Source organism: Mesoplodon bidens (genome assembly GCF_964165515.1).
Source record: "Mesoplodon bidens genome assembly, chromosome: 8".
NCBI lineage: Eukaryota > Metazoa > Chordata > Mammalia > Artiodactyla > Ziphiidae > Mesoplodon > Mesoplodon bidens.
Genome location: NC_138165.1, coordinates 83,987,145 through 84,008,102, shown reverse-complemented (window position 1 = coordinate 84,008,102; position 20,958 = coordinate 83,987,145). Strand labels below are relative to the sequence as shown.

The 20,958-nt window shown below is 37.7% G+C and overlaps 1 protein-coding gene across 2 annotated transcripts in view; it reads right to left on the bottom strand.

The window, feature by feature from the left end:
- The window catches only part of ADAM23 (ADAM metallopeptidase domain 23), a gene marked incomplete at its 5' end in the record, with an annotated part of 170,349 nt that overhangs the window by 15,613 nt on the left and 133,778 nt on the right, over nt 1-20,958 (bottom strand). For both annotated transcript variants that reach the window (XM_081242184.1, XM_081242185.1), the window contains 8 exons: nt 4,039-4,150; nt 6,350-6,518; nt 8,075-8,194; nt 10,898-11,003; nt 12,276-12,339; nt 13,039-13,089; nt 18,962-19,042; nt 20,350-20,439. In XM_081242184.1, the coding sequence (XP_081098310.1) occupies nt 4,039-4,150; nt 6,350-6,518; nt 8,075-8,194; nt 10,898-11,003; nt 12,276-12,339; nt 13,039-13,089; nt 18,962-19,042; nt 20,350-20,439 (793 nt within the window). The remainder of the gene's footprint in view (nt 1-4,038; nt 4,151-6,349; nt 6,519-8,074; nt 8,195-10,897; nt 11,004-12,275; nt 12,340-13,038; nt 13,090-18,961; nt 19,043-20,349; nt 20,440-20,958) is intronic.

The following is a 20,958-nucleotide window of genomic DNA, read 5'->3' as shown; positions in this document are numbered from 1 at the left end:
TCTTTTAGTAATTTTGACTTGAGAGTTGGAGCAAATAGTCTAGCATGCTTTAAACAGTGGGTTAACAGTGGACAACTTTAGCGAGTACAGAGTGACTTCAGTGGCAATACTTTCATGTGTGTTCTTCATCCCTACCTAGATGGAGAAGTTGAATTTTTATTCTTCCAGGAACCTATAGTTAAAGTGAAAGGAATACCCAAAACACATTGGTTCATTTCTGACTTCCTCAAATCAATGGAAACAGAGTCACAGAATTCACCTTTATTTTTTTACTAATTTGGTCTTGATCCAACACCAGACCAATTCAATCATGAGAAAGAATGTAGAGCACAAAGTTATAGAGAAAAACTTTGGCACCTCATACAGCTGCTGAACCTACAGTCAAGGAAGTACTGATTGTTTCAATACCTTGAGTTCATTACTTGTTACTCTTCAGCAAGGCAATACAGCAAGTGGATTCTGATAAACGGAAAATCAGCACTACATGCACCATTTCACTTCCTTTATATATTCCCAAAGAGAAGGGATGTGATATTTATTGAGTGCCTACTATGTGCAAGGATGTGCTGACTTTTAAATAGTAGAGAATCAATAACTATTTGCTATCTGGATTAAAAAATAGAAGTAAAGTACCTAGTTTCTCTTTTACCATCTTCTTTTAACCAGAATATCAAAAATCTACAGCCAAGTGTTTAAATTTTTATTTCTGTTGTTTCCCATTTTCCTAGTGTATTACTGGAGTTTCCTATAGAGGTTGAAAAGATATAAATGACCATTATAGATAGAGCCATTATTTAGTTGTTCTAAAATTGCTGAACTTTTCTGGAAATCTGATAATTTACAATAATAACTGCTCTTTGTTTATATCAATTAATGGCTTTTTTTTCAAATGAATCAAGATGATTAGAGATTCATGAGGATTTTAGAAATTTTAGAGCCAATTGGTAGGTTTACTCAAATGATTGCACTGTCTTCATTAAGAATTTAAAAAAAAAAGAATATTTGCAATAGGAAAGAAATTTACCAGAATGCTAACATTGATTACCTCTGAGTTGCCAGATTAAGAATGATTTTTATCCTCTTTTTAATCTTTTCTGTATTTTCAAAATTTCCTACAATAAACTTGAATGATCAAAAAGGTTATCTTTAGAAGATAATGAAGACTAGCACCACATTAAATGGAAAGAAAGTGAAACAAAACAAAAGGCAGCTATGGATATTCTCTTCTCTAGAATGTAGTTGTTTACTTTATGCTTCCAAATAAGTCTTCTAGGCACAGGTGAGTGAAGGAACGGGGAATAGAGAGAACCAGACAATTAATAATCCCCTATCCTACATAATGAAAAAGGACAAAGTCTAAGCCACTTTAGCTCTGCTCATCTGTGCAGGCATCCTTATACATCACTTGAGGAAACACTATCTACATCTTTAAGAGAATCACAGACATGCTATGGCAAGAGAATTTGGAAAGAATGAATCTCTCCTTCTTGTCAGAGCCTAAATCTTCTCTAAATCTAAGTTCTGAAGGTGGATCCAAGAATTTTTTGTACTAATTTTAAAGTAACAAAAGACTAAATGTAAAAGTGGAATTGGTTCCTTTTTAGAAATAGAAGGAGAACAGAAATAGACTGTGAGGGTGTGCTTGTGATTCTTATAGAATCTTAATATCATGGCATATTAAGCAAACTCATGAGAAGTGTTTTAACACACCCACTCCTACTGAACATTACACATGCACCCAAATCAGCCTAAATCTCTTCAGGAATTGAGGACGATGGAACTTCATATGCTTTCGAATTCATTAGTTTCCTATATGGACAATACTGAAGCTCAGAGAGTTTAAAGGCACTTTCATCCAAAACTAAGCAGATCAAAATGACACTATTTCTATATGTATTTTTCCTACCTGCAGGAAAAAGAAGCATGATAGTTATTTATAAAATACTGTTAGCAGTACCATGAAAAAGAAGAACCTGATATACAATGCCCATTGGTGTACAACATTCGTTCTAGTGATTTTTTGGTTTCACAGGTACAATGCTATAGATGCTATAGTAAGCCTACTGTAACTGATGACTTTTTGAGATCTTTGAAAATCATAAAATGGGTTGGGAATGGGAAGAATAGTGAGAAAGTGACTATCATATTTATGATGACATAGGCTACATTATAACACGATGTAAAAAAAGAGAATAGGCCTGAGATTGGGCACTTGGGTCCTGGTCCCAGCCCTGCCTCTGTTTACCTGAGTAACCATAGTATGTCACCTGACCACAGGGGCTGAGAGTTCCCATCTACAAAATGTGGGTGGTTCCAGTCAGAATGGCCATCATCAAAAAATCTACAAACAATAAATGCTGGAGACAGTGGGAATCTCTCACCCCACATCATCCCATCACCTCTTTTTCTCCAGGGACAATTCCCCTCCCTACCCCACACCCACTCAAGGTGACTTTAAAAAATTTTTCCATTCATGTTTTCTCTCACAAGCGATTTTTTTTTTTCCTCTCTCTGTCTTCACGAAGATTTGTAATTCTGCTCTGTCTTTCTCCCCTGGTACCCAGGGCTGACTCATCTGCAAAATTGCACTAAATTTATTCCCCTCATCCAAATCAATAATAAAAATTAAAACAAAGTCAAAAAATAAAAAATAAAAAATAAATGCTGGAGAGGGTATGGAGAAAAGGGAAACCTCTTGCACTGTTGGTGGGAATGTAAATTGATACAGCCACTACAGACAACAGTATGGAGGTTGCTTAAAAAACTAAAAATAGAACTACCATATGACCCAGCAATCCCACTACTGGGCATATACCCTGAGAAAACCATAATTCAAAAAGACACATGCACCCCAATGTTCACTGCAGCACTATTTACAATAGCCAGGACATGGAAGCAACCTAAGTATCCATTGACAGATGAATGGATAAAGAAGATGTGGCACATATATACAATGGAATATTACTCAGCCATAAAAAGAAACAAAACTGAGTTATTTGTAGTGAGGTGGATGGACCTAGAGACTGTCATACAGAGTGAAGTAAGCCAGAAAGAGAAAAACAAATACCATATGCTAACATATATATATGGAATCTAGAAAAAAAAAAAGGTTCTGAAGAACCTAGGGACAGGACAGGAATAAAGACGTAGACGTAGAGAATGGACTTGAGGACATGGGAAGAGGGAAGAGTAAGCTGGGACAAAGTGAGAGACTGGCATGGACATATATACACTACCAAATGTAAAATAGATAGCTAGTGGGAAGCAGCCGCATAGCACAGGGAGATCAGCTCGGTGCTTTGCGACCACCTAGGGGGTGGGATAGGGAGGGTGGGAGGGAGACGCAAGAGGGAGGATATATGGGAATATATGTTTATGTATAGCTGATTCACTTTGTTATAAAGCAGAAACTAACACACCATTGTAAAGCAATTATACTCCAATAAAGATGTAAAAAAAAAAATGAGGGTGGTTCTAGATGGCCACTGAGACTCTTTCTAACTCTAAACTCCTTTTAATGGCTAGTTAAAACAAAGGTCCAGATCTTTCACGTTTTCTCTTTGAAGTATTAAAGGTCTGTGAAGTATTGCAATTTCTTCCTAATCAAAAGTGTGCTTAAACAGAGCATGGAAGACTACAACTTCCTTCTGGAAGGACTCAAGTAGTGAGGAATGACCAGAGTCTCATGTCAGTGAAAAAGAGTTTATCTATTAAAAAACTGGCATAGCTTAGACAAACTATAAAATGATTAACATTTGTGATTATGGAAGAAGAATGAGGTTTAAAGGAAAGAAAGGAAATCAGTATATTTACTTCTTCCCAATCTCAGTTCTAGGCTAAGGGGTAACTTAAACATTTTTTTCAATGTTATATTACAAGAACCCTTAATTCTGTAGTAATATGAATCATACATTTTAATGGCAAAAAGAGATATTCTTATGTGTCTCCTGTCAAATCTATGAAGTTGTTATATTGGCGCCACCGGAAGAGTACCAATGAATTCAGTATGCAAGGAATTGAAACCGAAGTCACACAAACCCTTGGGTCCTTCGTCCTTCGGGGGGTGCATGCTCCTAACTGGATCCCGGATACTGCAGTCTGTCCCCGCCCAGGTGAAATCACAGATGCAGGTGGCTTCATTACTACACACCTGTGAAGAACAAAGAACAGAGATGCGCCATTTTCACTGCACTTGGTGGAATAATGGTGATAAATGTAAAAGGGACATGGAACTAGGCAGAGGCTTTAAAACCCATTGAGAGTTTTTAAAAATTTCCCATGGTTTTGAATACTAGACAAGGGGAAACAATGTATAGATCCAATAGTTGGATGATGTCTTTTTCAGTTAATTATAGAAAAATCAAGAATAAAAGGAAGAAATTTTTATGTTAATTACTCATGTTGATATTATTTAAGTACACAAATGTCTGACAATGTAGAAACATATATGCTTAATTCAAGAAATTAAGCAATACTGGGTTTAAGAGGCATTGCCAGAGATTAAGTACCTGGAGGCATAAATCGCCAATGCACTGCATTATCTCACCATGCTCGACGCAAAAGTCATTAGGTGGCACTGTGCCAGCCAAACACACACCCTCCCACCTTCCCTGCCTGCCATGGTATCACTCCTCTCTCAGTCAGCCAGGCTGAAGACCCTCCTAGAGCAATCTTTGTCCCTTTCTCTTCCTCTGGGGATCAAGCAGCATGCTGGAATGGATGTGTAATTTAGATGAAATAAATAACCATCCACAAACTAGAGACAGAGTAGGTTAAATCCTCATCTGCCTGTGAAATACATTTGGAGATAGATTATTTAGAGATGATAAAATTGAATTTAGGCTTATTGGTATAAGAGCTTTTTAATCTTAAATGACATGACACCATGATTATGATTAACAGGCTGAATTTAACCCTTTTTTTAACAAAAAAAAAAGTGGGAGGGGTAGTGAAGACTCATGGGCTTTTTTTTTTTTTTTTGCGGTACGCGGGCCTCTCACTGTTGTGGCCTCTCCCGTTGCGGAGCACAGGCTCTGGATGCGCAGGCTCAGCGGCCATGGCCCACGGGCCCAGCTGCTCCATGGCATGTGGGATCTTCCTGGACCTGGGCACGAACCCGTGTCCCCTGCATCGGCAGGCAGACTCTCAACCACTGTGCCACCAGGGAAGCCCCATGGGCCTTTTTAATGCATTAAATTTTATAATGCTTTCAGAACAATAACTGAATAACTGAGAGGTCTGCCCAGTGCTTTTACTTTACTGTAGCAATTATTGAATATTTACTACATTTCTATGTGCTGGGTACTTATGCTCAGTGCTTTGTGTATAGCATCTCATTTAATACTCACACTAGCACCCTGATGGCTGAGAGAGGTTGAGTGACTTACCCAAAGTCACTGGGATAGAAAGAAGCAGAGCCAGGATTCAAACCCAGGATTCTTTCTAGCCACAAAATCCATGCTCTTGATCACTAGGCTGTACTGCCTCCCAGTGAGCCTATGATTTCAACCAAACATGGAATCATAGTCATTGGGCATAAGCTTCTTATGTCTTTCTACCTTGTTCTTCAACATATCACCTGTTTAGCTATCTATATTTTGGATTATTTTTACCTTCATTGCAGCATCTCCCTTTGAGATGATCACTCTGAGTTTCTTCACGTCTGTTTTTTCCATTTCATAAGGCTGTTTAAATTCTGAACTACTTTTCTTTTACTAAACCCAATTTAAATAATTATTAAAATGTGCTTTTAAGTATTAAACCTCGGTTTGCCAGGAAGCATCTGCCCAAACACTCTGTGCATAGAATTAAAGCTACATGCAGTTGTGAGTAGAGAGTACATCTTCTCTTTGGCTGCCAATGGTCCAAGCATAACCGTACAACTTTAAACACGTGAATTATAGCAGTGATCCAACCTCTAGTCTAGTGTGATCTTGCACACATAGATACTCAGTATGCATGTTGAGTAGCCGGAAGGCAATTACTGAAAGGGTATATAAATTATTGTGAATGGTACAAAGCAGTCACATGGGGTCTACAGTTTCTTTAGGAACCACATCAATTTTCTTCCAACTCCTTGGATGCCAAGCTATCTCTAGAGACTGCAGTGAATACAAATAGCCAGTGGTAAAAGAAACAACAAAAATAAAACCATATCAACACATATAGGAGTTATTCTTAGCACATAAGGATACTAAGGAAATAATCATAGTCAGTGCATAGATATTAACAACAGTCACGGAAGGAGAATGGCTGAACTGGAAGTCCAACCACTGTGAAGCTGGAGGATGCCAGACAGTGTTTGGTATCCTCAACTTCAGATTTGGGCTGGACACTGATGTCTACTTACCCCATGGCCGGAACAGACTTTACCCTTGGAATCGAGAGGGCAGCTGCTCATATTTAGGGCCTGAATCTGTAGGCACTTCCGATCTAAACACATCATAGATGGGCCACATGGTGTTCCATCTTCTACATAGCCCACATCTGTATCATCATCTAAAACCACATGAGCACCACTAAAAAGAGAAAAATAGTCATACAACCATTAGCACCAGACTTAGAAATATAACATCAACATGAATGAGGTTTGCTCTTTAGGAAACTGAAGAGGCTGTCAGAGGACATGGATTTCTTCTAGCATTTCTCCACTTTTCTCTTCCTTTCTCCCTTTCCCCACCTCCCCTAAATAAAATAAACTGTCTTTCACTATCATTATTACACTGCAGTCCATCAGAACAAAAAAAATGTCATTTGCACCAAGTGTGTTCTAAATCTTCCCTTGTTTTCAAGACCAACATTAAAACTAGGGGAGAGGTGTGCATAAGAACAAGACAAGCAATCTTATCATTAGCTCTTCAAGACTTTCAGCTGTTTCCTGAGGCAAAAAGGCAGATGTTGAGCATAAACAGCAAATGAAAATATTTTTAAAATTATTACTTTAGAGGATTGGACTATTCATGATTGAAAAAATTAAGCTGGTTCCTCTCTATTGATACATATAATTCTAAAACCTCAAAATGAAGGACAGCTTGAATTTGAATAATAATCAATGTTATAATTACTAATTAAGTACCTTGCTGAATATTTTTAAAATATACTAGTTTAGAATAAAACAATATAATTTAACAAGGTTGTTGTATCTAAAGACGTGCAAAAATGTACACATTCAAAGGAAGCTTCTGTGCATCAAAGTAACTAGATCTGAGGACTACAAATTTATTCCAGGAAGGATCTTATTGTCTAAGACACTGTTAGAATAGCCTTTAGAGCCATTTAAAAGACAGAAAATCAGCAACCATTTGACCAAGACAGCAATATCCAATTTGGTTACCCAATCAATTTACTAAATTCTATTCAAAATTACTTTGGGATGTTTCCAAATCTTTCATTCACTCATATAAGATGAAGGTTTGCTATTTGGGGAATACTAGGGATAAACATTGCAGACCCTGAAGGCAATTCTGTAGGGGGAAATCCCAAAAGTGTTTTGGGCAATGACAGTTATCATCTGAATGAGGGCATAGCATCTTAGAATTATGACTACTTTAACAGGAACAATATTTATTTAAAATATAATATGACTCCCAGTGTTCAAAAATAAGCCTCATATCTTCTATGCCTTGTACTCACAGATAACTGGACATCAAATGTCTGACTATAGCTATAAATAATATTTTAGTGTATATTTTCTATATGTGATTAGGCATTAATTAAGCCATCTTCTAAACCACACACATGCTACATAGAGTATAGCTTAGATTCTTTATTCTTTGTCGCAAAACAAAACACACAGTGTTCAGAGAGTGACATATTTCAATGCTCAAAACTTTAATCATGTGTCAACATGAATACCATAAAGTTCTACTTTTAAGATTATAATTACAAGGAATGTCTCCCAACTAACTGGTATAATTTTTAAGCAAATATAATTTGCAAATCAGTATATAACTTTGTTTTTTAAATGACTTTCAACATGCAAGGTGATAATAAAATCTAAGTTACCATTTCCCTTGATTTTTCTAAATTTGCAATTCTCATGATTCATTAGGTTTTCCAACATTTAATGTGTTACCTGCAATCAATCACCCGGCCTTGGTGGTAGAAAGAAGTTGGGATGATCTCACCCTGAAGTTGACCAATACGTGGAGCTCGAGTAAGATTGGTACAGAGTAAAAATCCACAGAACACATCGCTGAACATATTAAAAAAAAAAAAAAAAAGAACAAGACAGGAGGAATCAAACTGAAAAAATCAAAACTATTCAGTCTACAAATATTTTAAAATGGGAAATAGTCCCTTTTCTTTAAATAAAAGCATTCGTTCAGATACTGTTGGTTGGCGAGGACTCCCTCCTTCCTTGCTAACAAGATCACAGTTTCTTCGGGGTAGCAAAGTGCCCAGCCCTGAAAGATGGCTCATGACTGGTGTCTGAGTTCATCATGGCACTCCCATTTGCTACACCCACTTTCCTAGCCATCCCTCCTTCCCACCCTCCTGGAGCTAAGAGCAGCCCCTGGGTGTTGAGATGTGAGGAAAAGGCAGCTAGGGATTGCTGGGGAGAATTCTGTGCTCTGGATGAAAGGTTAGAGCCTGACAGGGAGAAGACCTTTTGCTCCTACCCCTGCTTCCTGCCTTTGAGTGTGGAGCCTTTGCATTAGCCTTGCAATCATGAATTCACAAATGTAAAGACACAAATTGAACATGCTAAGCATTACAAAGAAGAGGGGCAGAAATCATCTGGGTCCTTGGCGACATTGTTAAACGACTCACCCACCATGAGGGCACCTACCTCCAGCGAAGTAAACAATGAACTCCTTAAAAAATGTGCAAAGAATTAAAGTGGCACATTACAAAAAAGGACATCCATGTCCAAGAAATGCATGAAAATGTACTAACTTCCACTTGTAATCAGGAAAATACAAATTAAAACCACAACAATAAAGCAGTTCACACCCAGCAGAATACATAAAAGTAAAATGTCTGATAATACCAAATATTGGTGAGAATGAAGTACAACAAAATTCTCATATACAAATTCTCGATGGTAGGGTTTACTAGTACAACCATTTTAGAAAACAGTGTCACATCATCTGGTAGCACTGGAAATATACATCCCCTATGACTTAGCAATTTTTCTTCCAGGTAAGGCCTTAGAAAAGTATGTGCAAATGTGTACTAAGTTACATGTATCGGAATGTTCACAGCAGCATGGTTGCTAATAGCCAAAACGTGGAAACCATCTAAATGTCTATCAACACAGAATGGAGAAACAAATCAAGGTATATAAATATGAATGAAAATGAAACAAATGAACAATAAATATGAACCAACAGCTACATATACCATGGAAAACTCTTAAAATAATGAACTTAAGAAGCAAAATGCAAAATAATACCTGAGATATGATTCCTTTTATATAAAGTTACTGAAACTTTAGGCAAAATATACTGTTTAGGGCTGAAAACTTGGGCAGTAAATCTCTAAAGAAAAGAAAGAAAGCAATTGCCAGAAAACTCAGGTTGACAATACCTCCAGCAGAGAGACACGGGCACTGTGAGGGGGAAGAATACATTTCTGGAATGCTCTACTTCTTGATCCACATAGGAGTTACATGAGAGTTCACTTTGCATTTATTTGGCAAAATGTATATTTGTATATTAATCACTTTTTATGTTATATTTCCCAGTTTTTTTAAAGTTTAAAAAAACATGCATTTATTTTCTTTAACTCATCGGTGGTTGGCTATTCTACTGCCAGATATTCAAAAGCTATCCTCTACAATGATCTGATACAATGCCTCCCAACTTTTTGAAGTCACAGAGGCACAGAGAAATGATCAGATTTGTCTATGACATTGATTTAATGACTGAAGCTAATTAAATCCAGAGGCATCCAACCCCATGGATTTTGACTATTTTAGTCCCCATTTCCTCCCTGGCACCTCGAGGACTGAACAGCTCAGAACATCTATAACTCACTCATGAGACATCAGATGGGAAGTTCTGTTCTGTTATTTTGGTTTAACTTTAAAGAAGTCAAAGATTTGTTGCCTCCTAAGGCCTCATCTACCATCAAAGACTACATAGAATGGCAAAGTTTCCTAAAGTACATTAGAGACCATTAACTAGAGAAATAAAACTTCCCTTAAATCCTCGCTCTGCTTCAAAATGGGAGAAGAATCCTCACTGTTATGGAAGGAGAAAGGAGGAGCTTTGGTGTATCACTTAGTGGTCCCATAGATCCAAGTCATTGAGTTAACCTTAATAAACTATTAAATCACAATTTTAACTTTCCTCACCAAATCAAGGGAAAATATTACCAACGTGCTCTGAAAGTATCTCACTTCCTGAGTAAAGATGCCTCCAATATGCACTGACTAGCTACTTTTTAGAAGGGAAAACAAAACTCTAATATAGGCATTAGATGTTTAATTAAATCAAATGGTGTTACATTCGAGAAATAATTAAGTATATATATTACTTCACTTTAAATGGTCCCTCAAATTATATATACAGTCTATATCTTTTGCTTGTAGAATTCCATGCATACTAGTACATTCATAGGCCTTTTCTGCTAGCAGAAGTAGAGAATTAAAACCCACTATTAATTTAAAATACCTTGGCAGAGTATCTCTTCAAAACAAGCTTCAAGTAAAATACAGCATGCAAGAACTTTTCTGAATTTTACAGAAATGGTGTGAGTCTGTACCACAGAAATAGTTTAGTTCATAGCCATTTGCCTCTAGCTATACTAATGTATTTTTTAAATCCATACTTTAAAATTTTAAGTAGTCGAATATTTATTAAAAAATCAGTAACATTTATTTTGTGCTCATTTTACATTTGGACCAGGGTTTCCAAGTCCACTCACTATGCTCCCAGAGCTGACCACTCACTGTTTGCTGCACTGGATCCATCGGTCTCCATCCTTCCCGCAGTTGCCTTTCTCTGTGCCTTCTGTATTCAGCTTTTCATAACAGAATTTGTCAGACCCCGAAGCCTCTTTTGGAGAGGAGAAAGAAAAGAGAATTAATTTTAGTTCTCTTTGTTATCCATAACTGGTCGAGTGCCAGTAAGTATTTTAATAACTGGTGTTTCAGAAAAAGGAAAAAAAAATTCCTAATTTGTAGCACTTGCCAATTTCCATGGTGTAAATTTCCATGGTGTAATACATGGCTAATTTCAAACTAAGACTATGATGTCAACTGGCTTCTAAAATTCCTAAAAATTTAACCAATGACTCTTATAAGCTAAGACAGGACAGCTCCAACACACCTTTCTTTTTAACTTGGGAGACAAATTTATTCCCAATTCTTGTTGGTGGGTTTGAGGGTGGGAGGTAGGATTAATCATCAGCAGGAACTAGTGAAGTGACACAGAGAAAACTAGTATCATTCCTAATCCTGCTTTCTCTTAATATCAGTAGGCATTATAAAGTCTGATCTCATTGAGATTTTACATTGGCACATGGATTTTGATATTTAAACCTTTTTACAAGACAAAAAATGCCTCTATTATCTTTCCCTTGTCAAAACTGAAGCACTGAAAGTAAATCTTTCAGTTAAATGACATTTGCCAAACACTGGCATCACTTGTGCATGGGTCCCAGTCTCCTTTTGCGTGCTTTCTTTTCCTGGTGGGTGACCCAGCCTCTGCCAGCAAGGCAGAGCCACTTCTCTCTCTCTTCCGGCCTGGCCCTCATGAACTGAAGTTCACTGGCGAGGCACTACAAATGTCAGGAAGAGAATATGTGTACTGACATGTAGGGAATGTACTGAGAAGCATGACCATGTACCCGAATCTCTACCTGTCTGCGTCTCACAAAGTACTTGTGTTTCTTCACTTCAAACTGAGATAATCAATTATAGAATTAAAAAAAAACAACAACAAAAGTCTGGTTCTATCCTGGGGTAAAAGAAGAGAAAGCTAACTTGAGGGGGTGAATGTTAAATCCAAGGTACAAAGAAAATCAGCTGAGTGGCTGGATAATAAGCATGACCACTGCACTCAACCCAGTCTTTGCAGGTGGGTGTAGCGTCCCTTCTGTCACAGCCACAATCACTGATTGGCACTTTTTGGTTCAGATGACAAGTCCCCAACATTAGCAGTTGTTTGCTGTGGTTTTGTGACTAAGATTCACCTTCTCTTCCGCCTTTTCTAGTTGTTTGTTTGTTTTTTAATCACCCCAAGCTGTATATCTCTTTCAGCAAGACTGGCAGTGAAGAATATTAAGAGAAACCTGTGTGTGACCAGCAAGCAGGAAACATGACCTACTTGTTCCCCAGATGTACTGACACTGGTTATCCCGTGTCTTGCACTCCCCGTTGTAGCAGCGGCCCTGAGGACGGAACATATGTTATGAGGCACATGCAGCCAGTTCCATTTTCCCCAAACTCTCACTGCAAGGTCTCCTTTTCATTGTTTCAGACAAAATTGTTTTCTTTTTCATTCGGTACCCTAATACTTTCACAGTGAAAATAAAAACCATAAACATCCTAAGAGAAGCATAAGAATGACAGTTAAAATTTAAAACACAAAACATAGCTCATAGTACAGCTCTTCAAATCCAACTAACTGTCTAAATTTTTTAATTTTATGGAAAAAAAAATTGAGACATTTCTTTGGGTGATACCAATATAATTTTTTAGCTTTTTTTGCATGTGAATGGTTAGGTTATAACATAGCTTCAGGAAAAAAAAAAAAAGAAACTACAACCACATTACAACAGATTACCATATTTTCCCATCAGAGACAGGCTGAAATGATTAAAAGATAGTCACAACTCAATAAATTAGATTTCTAATTCTTCAGCCATTACATTTTTTTCCTCTCCCTCAATCTGAACAGTTTGTACTCAGAGATAAATATAATATATTTGTATTTTATATGACATAAAGCAGCTCTGAATTAGAAGACCACTGCAATAATTTACTGTTGTTTGAATTGCAATTCCCTATCAAAATTACATTTATCAAAAAAAAACCTTGAAATCTAATCTTTTTATAAAATCCCATTTAAAACCTAGAGCCCAGCATACCTGATTTTGATTGCATGCATATCCATCTTGCTTATGAAGATTTGGTGGGCACTGAAAAATATAAACTTTTTAGTTAACATTCAGCATGTGAAGTATCTTCAGATTATGTGTACAATATATTAAAATGCAAAAAAAGTAAGCATGATTTTATTATTACCTGTGAATTGTGTGCTACAGATCATTCATATCAGTAAAAGTTAGAATAAGTATTTTAAAAATGCAAGCATGATGACTCTATAATTAGGAAAACATAAGTAACTCTTTGAGTAGGTTATCCAAATTTATTCTGCAATTATTGGTAAAAATGAATCAATCAATTAGGTCCATGCAGTGGGTGCTTTTTATGTTTCTCCGTTTTCCATGAGATGGGCTAAAATAATAATTTACGTTCACTTGCCTGTGGAGTTAAAAGTAGAAGGAATTAAAATGGATAATGAAGGGAACAAATCAGCTTGTTATGCAGGAGTGGACACGTTCAGGAACTAATTTACGAGACTTCACTCAGCCCTGTGAAAATGTCAACTTTGCATGTAACACCCATGGCACTCACCTCTAGGCCACATTACTGAGAAAGAAGAAAGACACGGCCCTTCAGCGCAATATAAGTGCTGTATCTCCATTACATTTCTGACCTCTTGAACTACAGACCTGTTACTAGAGCAATCATGATGTGACAGTTCTTTCTTTTTCCAGGTCTATTTATCAAATCATTTTTGATAAGTAAAAATAAGGAAAATTTCATTTTCCCCCAACATTACCCTGAGTAAATTAAAATTTTTACTTTCTGTGCGTCTCATTTACCACATTTAAGAGAGCTAAAAAAATTAAGTCAAGGCGCTGCTACAGCATTCAAAACAAATACAAAAAGGAAAAAAAAAATACATGGGTGTGGCAAGTGAATAAGAAACATAGCAATACCCACTGAGGTCCTCCCTTAGTTTTCACCTTCTCAGTAAATGACAGTCCCACTCTTCCAACTGTTCAAGGCCAAAACCATGGAGTCATCCTATGTTCCTCTCTTTTTCTCACACTCTCCTTCTATTCCATTAACAAATCTTGGTAGCTTCTACCTTTAAAATATAATTGCAATCTGACTTTTCTCCATTTCCACCGCTAATGCCGGGTCCACACCACCACCATCTCTCATCTCTCTGATTATGCAACGGCCTCCAACTGATTCCCCTGCTTCCACTCTACTCTCCTTATAGGCTATAGAGCTACCAGAGTGTCCCTTGAAAAACCTAAACCACCTCATGTTGCTCCTCTGTTGATGGCTTCCCCGTCTACTCACTGGCCTTCCAAGTTCATCATGATCTACTCCTATGCCGGCCCCATCCTCATCTTCATCTCTCTGACCTCATTCCTACTCTCTGCCATAAATACCTGACTCTACGTGAATGTACCAGCCATGCTGCCACCCCACGGCGTTTGTCCTTGCTCTTCCTCCAATCTCTCCCCCAGATTTCTGCCTGGCTTGCTCTCTCACCTTTTTTTAGGACGTTGTTCAAATAACAGCATCTCAGAGAAGCCTTCTCTAACCATGCTCTTCAAAACCATAACCTCCTTCTCCATGCTGGCATCCTCTGTTCCCCATTCCCTATTTTTTTCCTTCTCCAAAACATGTATCACCAACTGAGGATCCGTATATTTTATGTATTTGCTTGTCTTTTGTCTGCATCCTAATGCGAGCACTGTGCAGGCAGGGATTTTCTGTCCCTGCAGCCTCCCCAGAACCTAGAACAAAACTGGCTCAATTGTGATTGAGATGGTGCTCCATGACTATTGACTGACTGAGAAAATAAATAACTGACCCACACAGATACAATTAAGTTATTCTATTCTGCAACACCAAGGTGTTTATCATGGTCACTACAGAAAGGTAATGGAACTAATTTAGAAGTGCAAAGAAGCAGTAACTTATGAAGGAACACTTTGAGATTAAATGCTTTGGTTCTACATCTTTCTAAAGAACAACTGACTCTCATACAAGCTTTCACTCAACCTAATGGTAACTCTTCAAAAGATGTAATTACCAGCATGAGAAGTTGGTTTACTGGACCAGCTGCCCAAAAACAGAGATCCCTGGGCCTCTTTCATCCAAACCCACTCAAAACACCATCATTTTCTTTTTTTTTCTTTTTTTTGCGGGACACGGGCCTCTCACTGTTGTGGTCTCTCCCATTGTGGAGCACAGGCTCTGGACGCGCAGGCTCAGTGGCCATGGCTCATGGGCCCAGCCGCTCCGCGGCATGTGGGATCTTCCCGGACCGGGGCACGAACCCGTGTCCCATGCATCGGCAGGCGGACTCTCAACCACTGCGCCACCAGGGAAGCCCCATCATTTTCTTATTAATCAACTAACGTTAATTATTCACTTACTCCAAGATGAATACAACCACACTGGACAAAAATGTAAAAGAAATGTTGCTACTAGAATAGGTACATCAGGGGCTAAACAATTTTCATATTTGACTTCTGCGATGTTTCAAGAGGAAAAAACTAGTAGGAGTCACTAATTAGAAAAAAAAAGCTCTTGTTATAAACTGTCACAGCTACATGGAAGAAGATTTCTAATCAATCTATTTTTCGTTTAGGCTAATAAAAGCCAGTTGCTTATCACTGAAATGTTTAACAAAGGAAATTATGGATGTCTCTCGTTGTCTGGGGATATTTAAAGCAGGGGGACCATAAATCTGTGTACTTTATTCTGCCTGTGAGCAGAGCTCTGGATTCGGTCTCTAAATGCCATTTGAGCCCCCAGTTTTACGCTGTGCAGGAAGGTCCAGTTGAGGCCGGCTTTCACAGTGCAATAGCCTTTAAATGTACTTATTTTAAATTGTGCTATACTACCATTTTGATGACATATTTCATAGTACTAACAAAACAAAACACATCTTTAAAAAATATCTTTATTAGATCATCCAGACTGTTTGCCCAGGATTTCTCTCAGTTCCACATGTATTACTTATTCTCTTATAAATTGTTAATTTAAAAAGCAGCTCAGAAGCATCAGTAAATGCTAGTATCAAAATTAAGCAAAAATTGGGGCTTCCCTGGTGGCGCAGTGGTTGAGAGTCCGCCTGCCGATGCAGGGGACACGGGTTCGTGCCCCAGTCCGGGAAGATCCCACATGCCACGGAGCGGCTAGGCCCGTGAGCCACGGCCACTGAGCCTGCGCGTCCGGAGCCTGTGCTCTGCAACGGGAGAGGCCACAACAGTGAAAGGCCCACGTCCCGCCAAAAAAAAAAAAAAAAAAAAAGCAAAAATATACTATAAAATAAAAGAGATCAAGTCATAATGTTGCCAACGATACTGATTTTCAGAGATGCAGAGATTCCCAGAGATCCTATTTTCTTAATCATTATTAGCATCAATTAAATTCACAGTTCACTGCCTCTTACAAAGCAAAAGAATTTGGGGTGGGTGTTTAACTCCCCCTATTCCACTTATCTAGTTCAGGTTCATTCTGGTCATATAAGGAAATTGTTACTAAAGGAACGTGTTTTTCTACTATGCCACTGAGAATTTAACAGTACAGTTTTCACCTTGGACACATGAGATAAAAAGAACATTTTAAAAATCTGGACAATAGAATATTAAGTTGAACACAGAGCCCTCATTATAAAAACCTTATTTCCAGTAAAGTCTATGGCAATTCAAGAGTAAAAGGTTTAAATGAAAAAACTATACTTTTAAAAGAACTGAATACACAGAACCAAAACCATATATGATGGGTATAAAAATAGCATTATTCTACAAAACTAAAAATATAACTCAGTGAAACAGTATATCAAGAATGTCAGTACACTTGTCATAAAACACTGAATCCACAATTCTTACATTCTGCCACTATATTATTTAAAAATTGCAGAGAAACCTATTTACATATTTATATATAAAAAACAGATACGCATAAAAATCACAAAAGAGTAATAGCCTGAATAGAGTTCACTGTACCATTCCTTTGTACCATATCCACTTGAATCGAGCCTCAGATGATACATATCAAAACCTTTCAAAAAGGTTAATTAGGATCCTTTGTTTTCCTCTCCTCATGTTTCCTTCCAGGGAGGGGAACTCAGTGTAACTCCAGTTACTCTCTGCTCCTGTACTCGATTCTCCAGGCAGGTAGAGTGAATGGTTGGGTTGGTTGGCTGGCTGATTTGATAAACTTGAGAAGAGTAACTTGGCATTCTGGCCCAGTCCTGCCATCCTTCTCTTGCCTACTCACATAAATCATCCTCTCTCTATTGCTCCTCCATAGCATACAAGGCAAGGGCTGGCTCTGCACCGACAGGTCATTCCAGGCCCAATTTTGTCAATAACGTGTTGCTATAGCCTGAATCTGGGATCTATAAAGAGGCCCATTTAGCCCTCACACTAAGCTATCGCTTTCAACTTGGCTATTTGCAATAGCAAAAATGATATTCTGGCTTCTAACTGTACTCTATCAGGAGCCCTACCTGGCAATAGGTAACTCCACTCCTGAGAACTTGTCCTAAGGTGCTAACTCCAAACAAGAAACACTCTTAAAAATGCATAGAGATTCACAACCGTATTAACCATAATAATGAAATACTGCCAACAATCTAAATATCTACCACCACTGGATGTAGAGGTGACTGGTAAATCCACATGGCAGACTTTCATGCAACTTTAAAGAGGATATTTATAAAAACTGTGTCATAGCATGGGAAAATGCTCTTGAAATAACGTTAGAAAGAAATGAAGGTAGAATGAAGTCAGAAATTCTTACCAAGCCCCTACCTGCCTGATTCCTGACTTCCTCTCTGAATTGTTTCCACTATTCCCCAGCTATCCCTGCTTTCATTCCATCTCTTGAAGAAGCCATGCTTCTGTACTCACTGGCTTTTTTGTTCATTTATTTGCCTTTCTCCATCCAGCAGAATGCAAGCCCCGTAAGAGCAAGGACTTTTCTATTTCAATTCCTCCCGTATCCCAGCATTCACAGCAGTGCTTGTCACAGAGCAGGGGCTCCACAAATGTTCATTTGAATGACAAATAAAGACATAAAACAACACAATATAAATGTTTAAAAATGTAAAAATTAAAGAAGGAATGCCGGAAGGCAACCTTAATGATAATGTGATAATTTTAATGTGAAGAAGATCATGCCAAGTGTGTGGGCCATGAAGCCAGGGCTTCATAAGTGGAGCAAGACGGTGACAGAGCTGAGGAAGGCAGACTTCTGCTCCCAATCCCACTTCAACCACAGCAGTGCTACGCTTCCTAGATTTCTACATTGGGCTTCCATCCAAAATTTTGTTGGTAAGCTGGGACAAAGTGAGAGAGTGGCATGGACATATATACACTACCAAATGTAAAACAGATAGGTAGTGGGAAGCACCCGCATAGCACAGGGAGATCAGCTCGGTGCTTTGTGGCCACTTAGAGGGGTAGGATAGGGAGGGTGGGAGGGAGACGCAAGAGGGAGGAGATATGGGGATATAGGTACACGTACAGCTGATTCACTTTGTTATACAGCAGAAACTAACACACCATTATAAAGCAATTATACTACAATAGAGATGTAAAAAAAAAAAAAGGGTTTTGTGGCTTAAAAATGCTTGAAAATAGTACTATTAGTGCTTTATCAGTGTGAGGATACTGTTTTAGATGTGGGGACCAGGAAAGATAAATCAATTCGTTGGATATAAGCAATATAAAGGGAACTAATTACGAAGGGGAAATTTGGAAGAAAAGAGATTTTTTAGGTCCAAAAAACCACAATAAACGTTCCTAAAATAAAGGCATGGTAGGAGCTAGAAATTACTAGAAAACAGAGCAAAACAAAACAAAAAACAAAAGAACCAAATCATATTCACACACATAATCCAAACTGAAAGCTTTACAATATGTATTTGCAAGTAAGATGCATTACCTAAAACTTAGTTTGCCATACCTGGCCAGAGTCTCCAGTACAGTATTCGGTAATATCACACCCATTCACAGCATCCCGACATTCATACCCTCGCGGCTGAAACTGCAAATCAAAACTCAATATTAGGAACCAGTATTAATTAATATTTCAAAGAGTTAACATTCTTAAATTCACCAACAATCATGACATCCTTTCATAACCACCGCCAAACTCTTTTTATGAATCAGCAAGATAGTTCCAGGATAGAGATAATACCCAAACACCACTCTGTGTAGTAAATATGAATCATTAACCAAGGCATTACATGTTCAGATTTCAAAATCCACTATCTCAGAGTATTATTTTTGGAAAACATTGTGATGACAATTGTGCAAAGAAGAAACACTGGTGTGGCTTAAGACAAAAGAACAAAACACTAAAATATAAACATTTAGGATCTCTCTGAAGACTGATATGCACACCCAACCTGCACTGATTTACCAACTAGCTTGGATATTAGTCTTGCTTTAGCTAAATATACACAAGCAGATTTCAATTAATTCATATGAATTTCCTTCAGTGATGCCAGTGAATGCCTACTGAATACAAGGCATTTTGTTTCTCTGGGTGGTGGGTGGGTAAAAGATGAAGGAACGAGTCCATCATCTTCAAGCAATTTATAATCTGGTTGGGGACATAAGCAAGTACAAACTAAGCTAGAACCGCCTAGATTACCACATGCATAATATCCCTTTGGTGTTGGATAAAATTAAATCATATACTTTTATGGTTTTAAAGGATATTAGAGATTTTATAGATGAGAAAAAGGAAAATTTTTAAAACTTTTTTTAAAAAAATTAACCAGAGGTCTCTAAAGATGGAAGTAACTGTGTGTCCACACATACACAAGTTGTGCATATACACATATAAACATACATACATACATATATTACCTCCTTATCTAGCTTTCTTGCCTTTATAAGTGATTTTAAATATCAAATGTAAAAACATGAGCACTAGGATTTCTGCTCAGGGTCTAAAATAAATTAGGATGAGTTTTAAAGAAAGAGGTTATAAGTAGGGCTTATTAGAAAAAGACCACAAGAATTGTCCCTCTTCTATTCAACTATTTAATTTGGTTTTCACTCATGATAGTAGAGCAATTCTCAATGTTTATTTTGGAAGGATTATAGATATATTTTCTTAGGGAGGTACCAGAGAATAGAATGGTTGGTAGTGAATCATAGTAAAGATAATCATTGTAACCCACAGAATTTGGATAGATTTATTGATTCTACAAAATTGCCAGGCTAATATGCACAGTGTCAAGCAACAAGTGTGTGACAAGTTGTACAAATACTCAATGTACACATTGAGATATTTGGCTAATATGTCAACGATAAGAAAGATGAAACTGTCAGAGAACTCACAAGACATGAGGTGTTATTACAGCAGGGCCCGTCGCTGCAGTGGGCCCCATTGGAGAGAGAGCATTTCTTACAGCACAATCCATAGCATTCCTAGAGAAAACACTTCATGTGAGTAAGTGAGGAAACCTACCCACTGGTCATTCAACATGCTCTCCACATGTAACTTATGCATAATCCATGTGAGGAGATGTATATAATAGTAAGCAAATCTTTTAGGAAAGAATGAACCACTTTAAGCAATGACAGATTCCTTCTGGCTATACTTCTCAGCAAAGTACCATCTTCTAAGAAGGGGCTTCTCTACCAAAAAGTAAGCTTATTTTTTAGCAGGCACCCAACCCTTGGTTAGCTCTGTGGTATTCTTAATACTCAATCTAGTTTTACAAAGACAAAACTAATATACAACACAGAAAGAATTTTCATGAGTTAGTAAAACTTGTCTGAGATGAATAGGAGCTATGAATTTTTAAGAGATACGAATTTGATTAGAAGAATCCATTAGGTTTCTTCAGACAGAGCCAATGATTAATTCTAACGTGGTTGAGCTAGGATTAAGCATTGATGAGAGAGCTCAGAAATAAAGGCAGTAAGACCACAATGAATGATGGG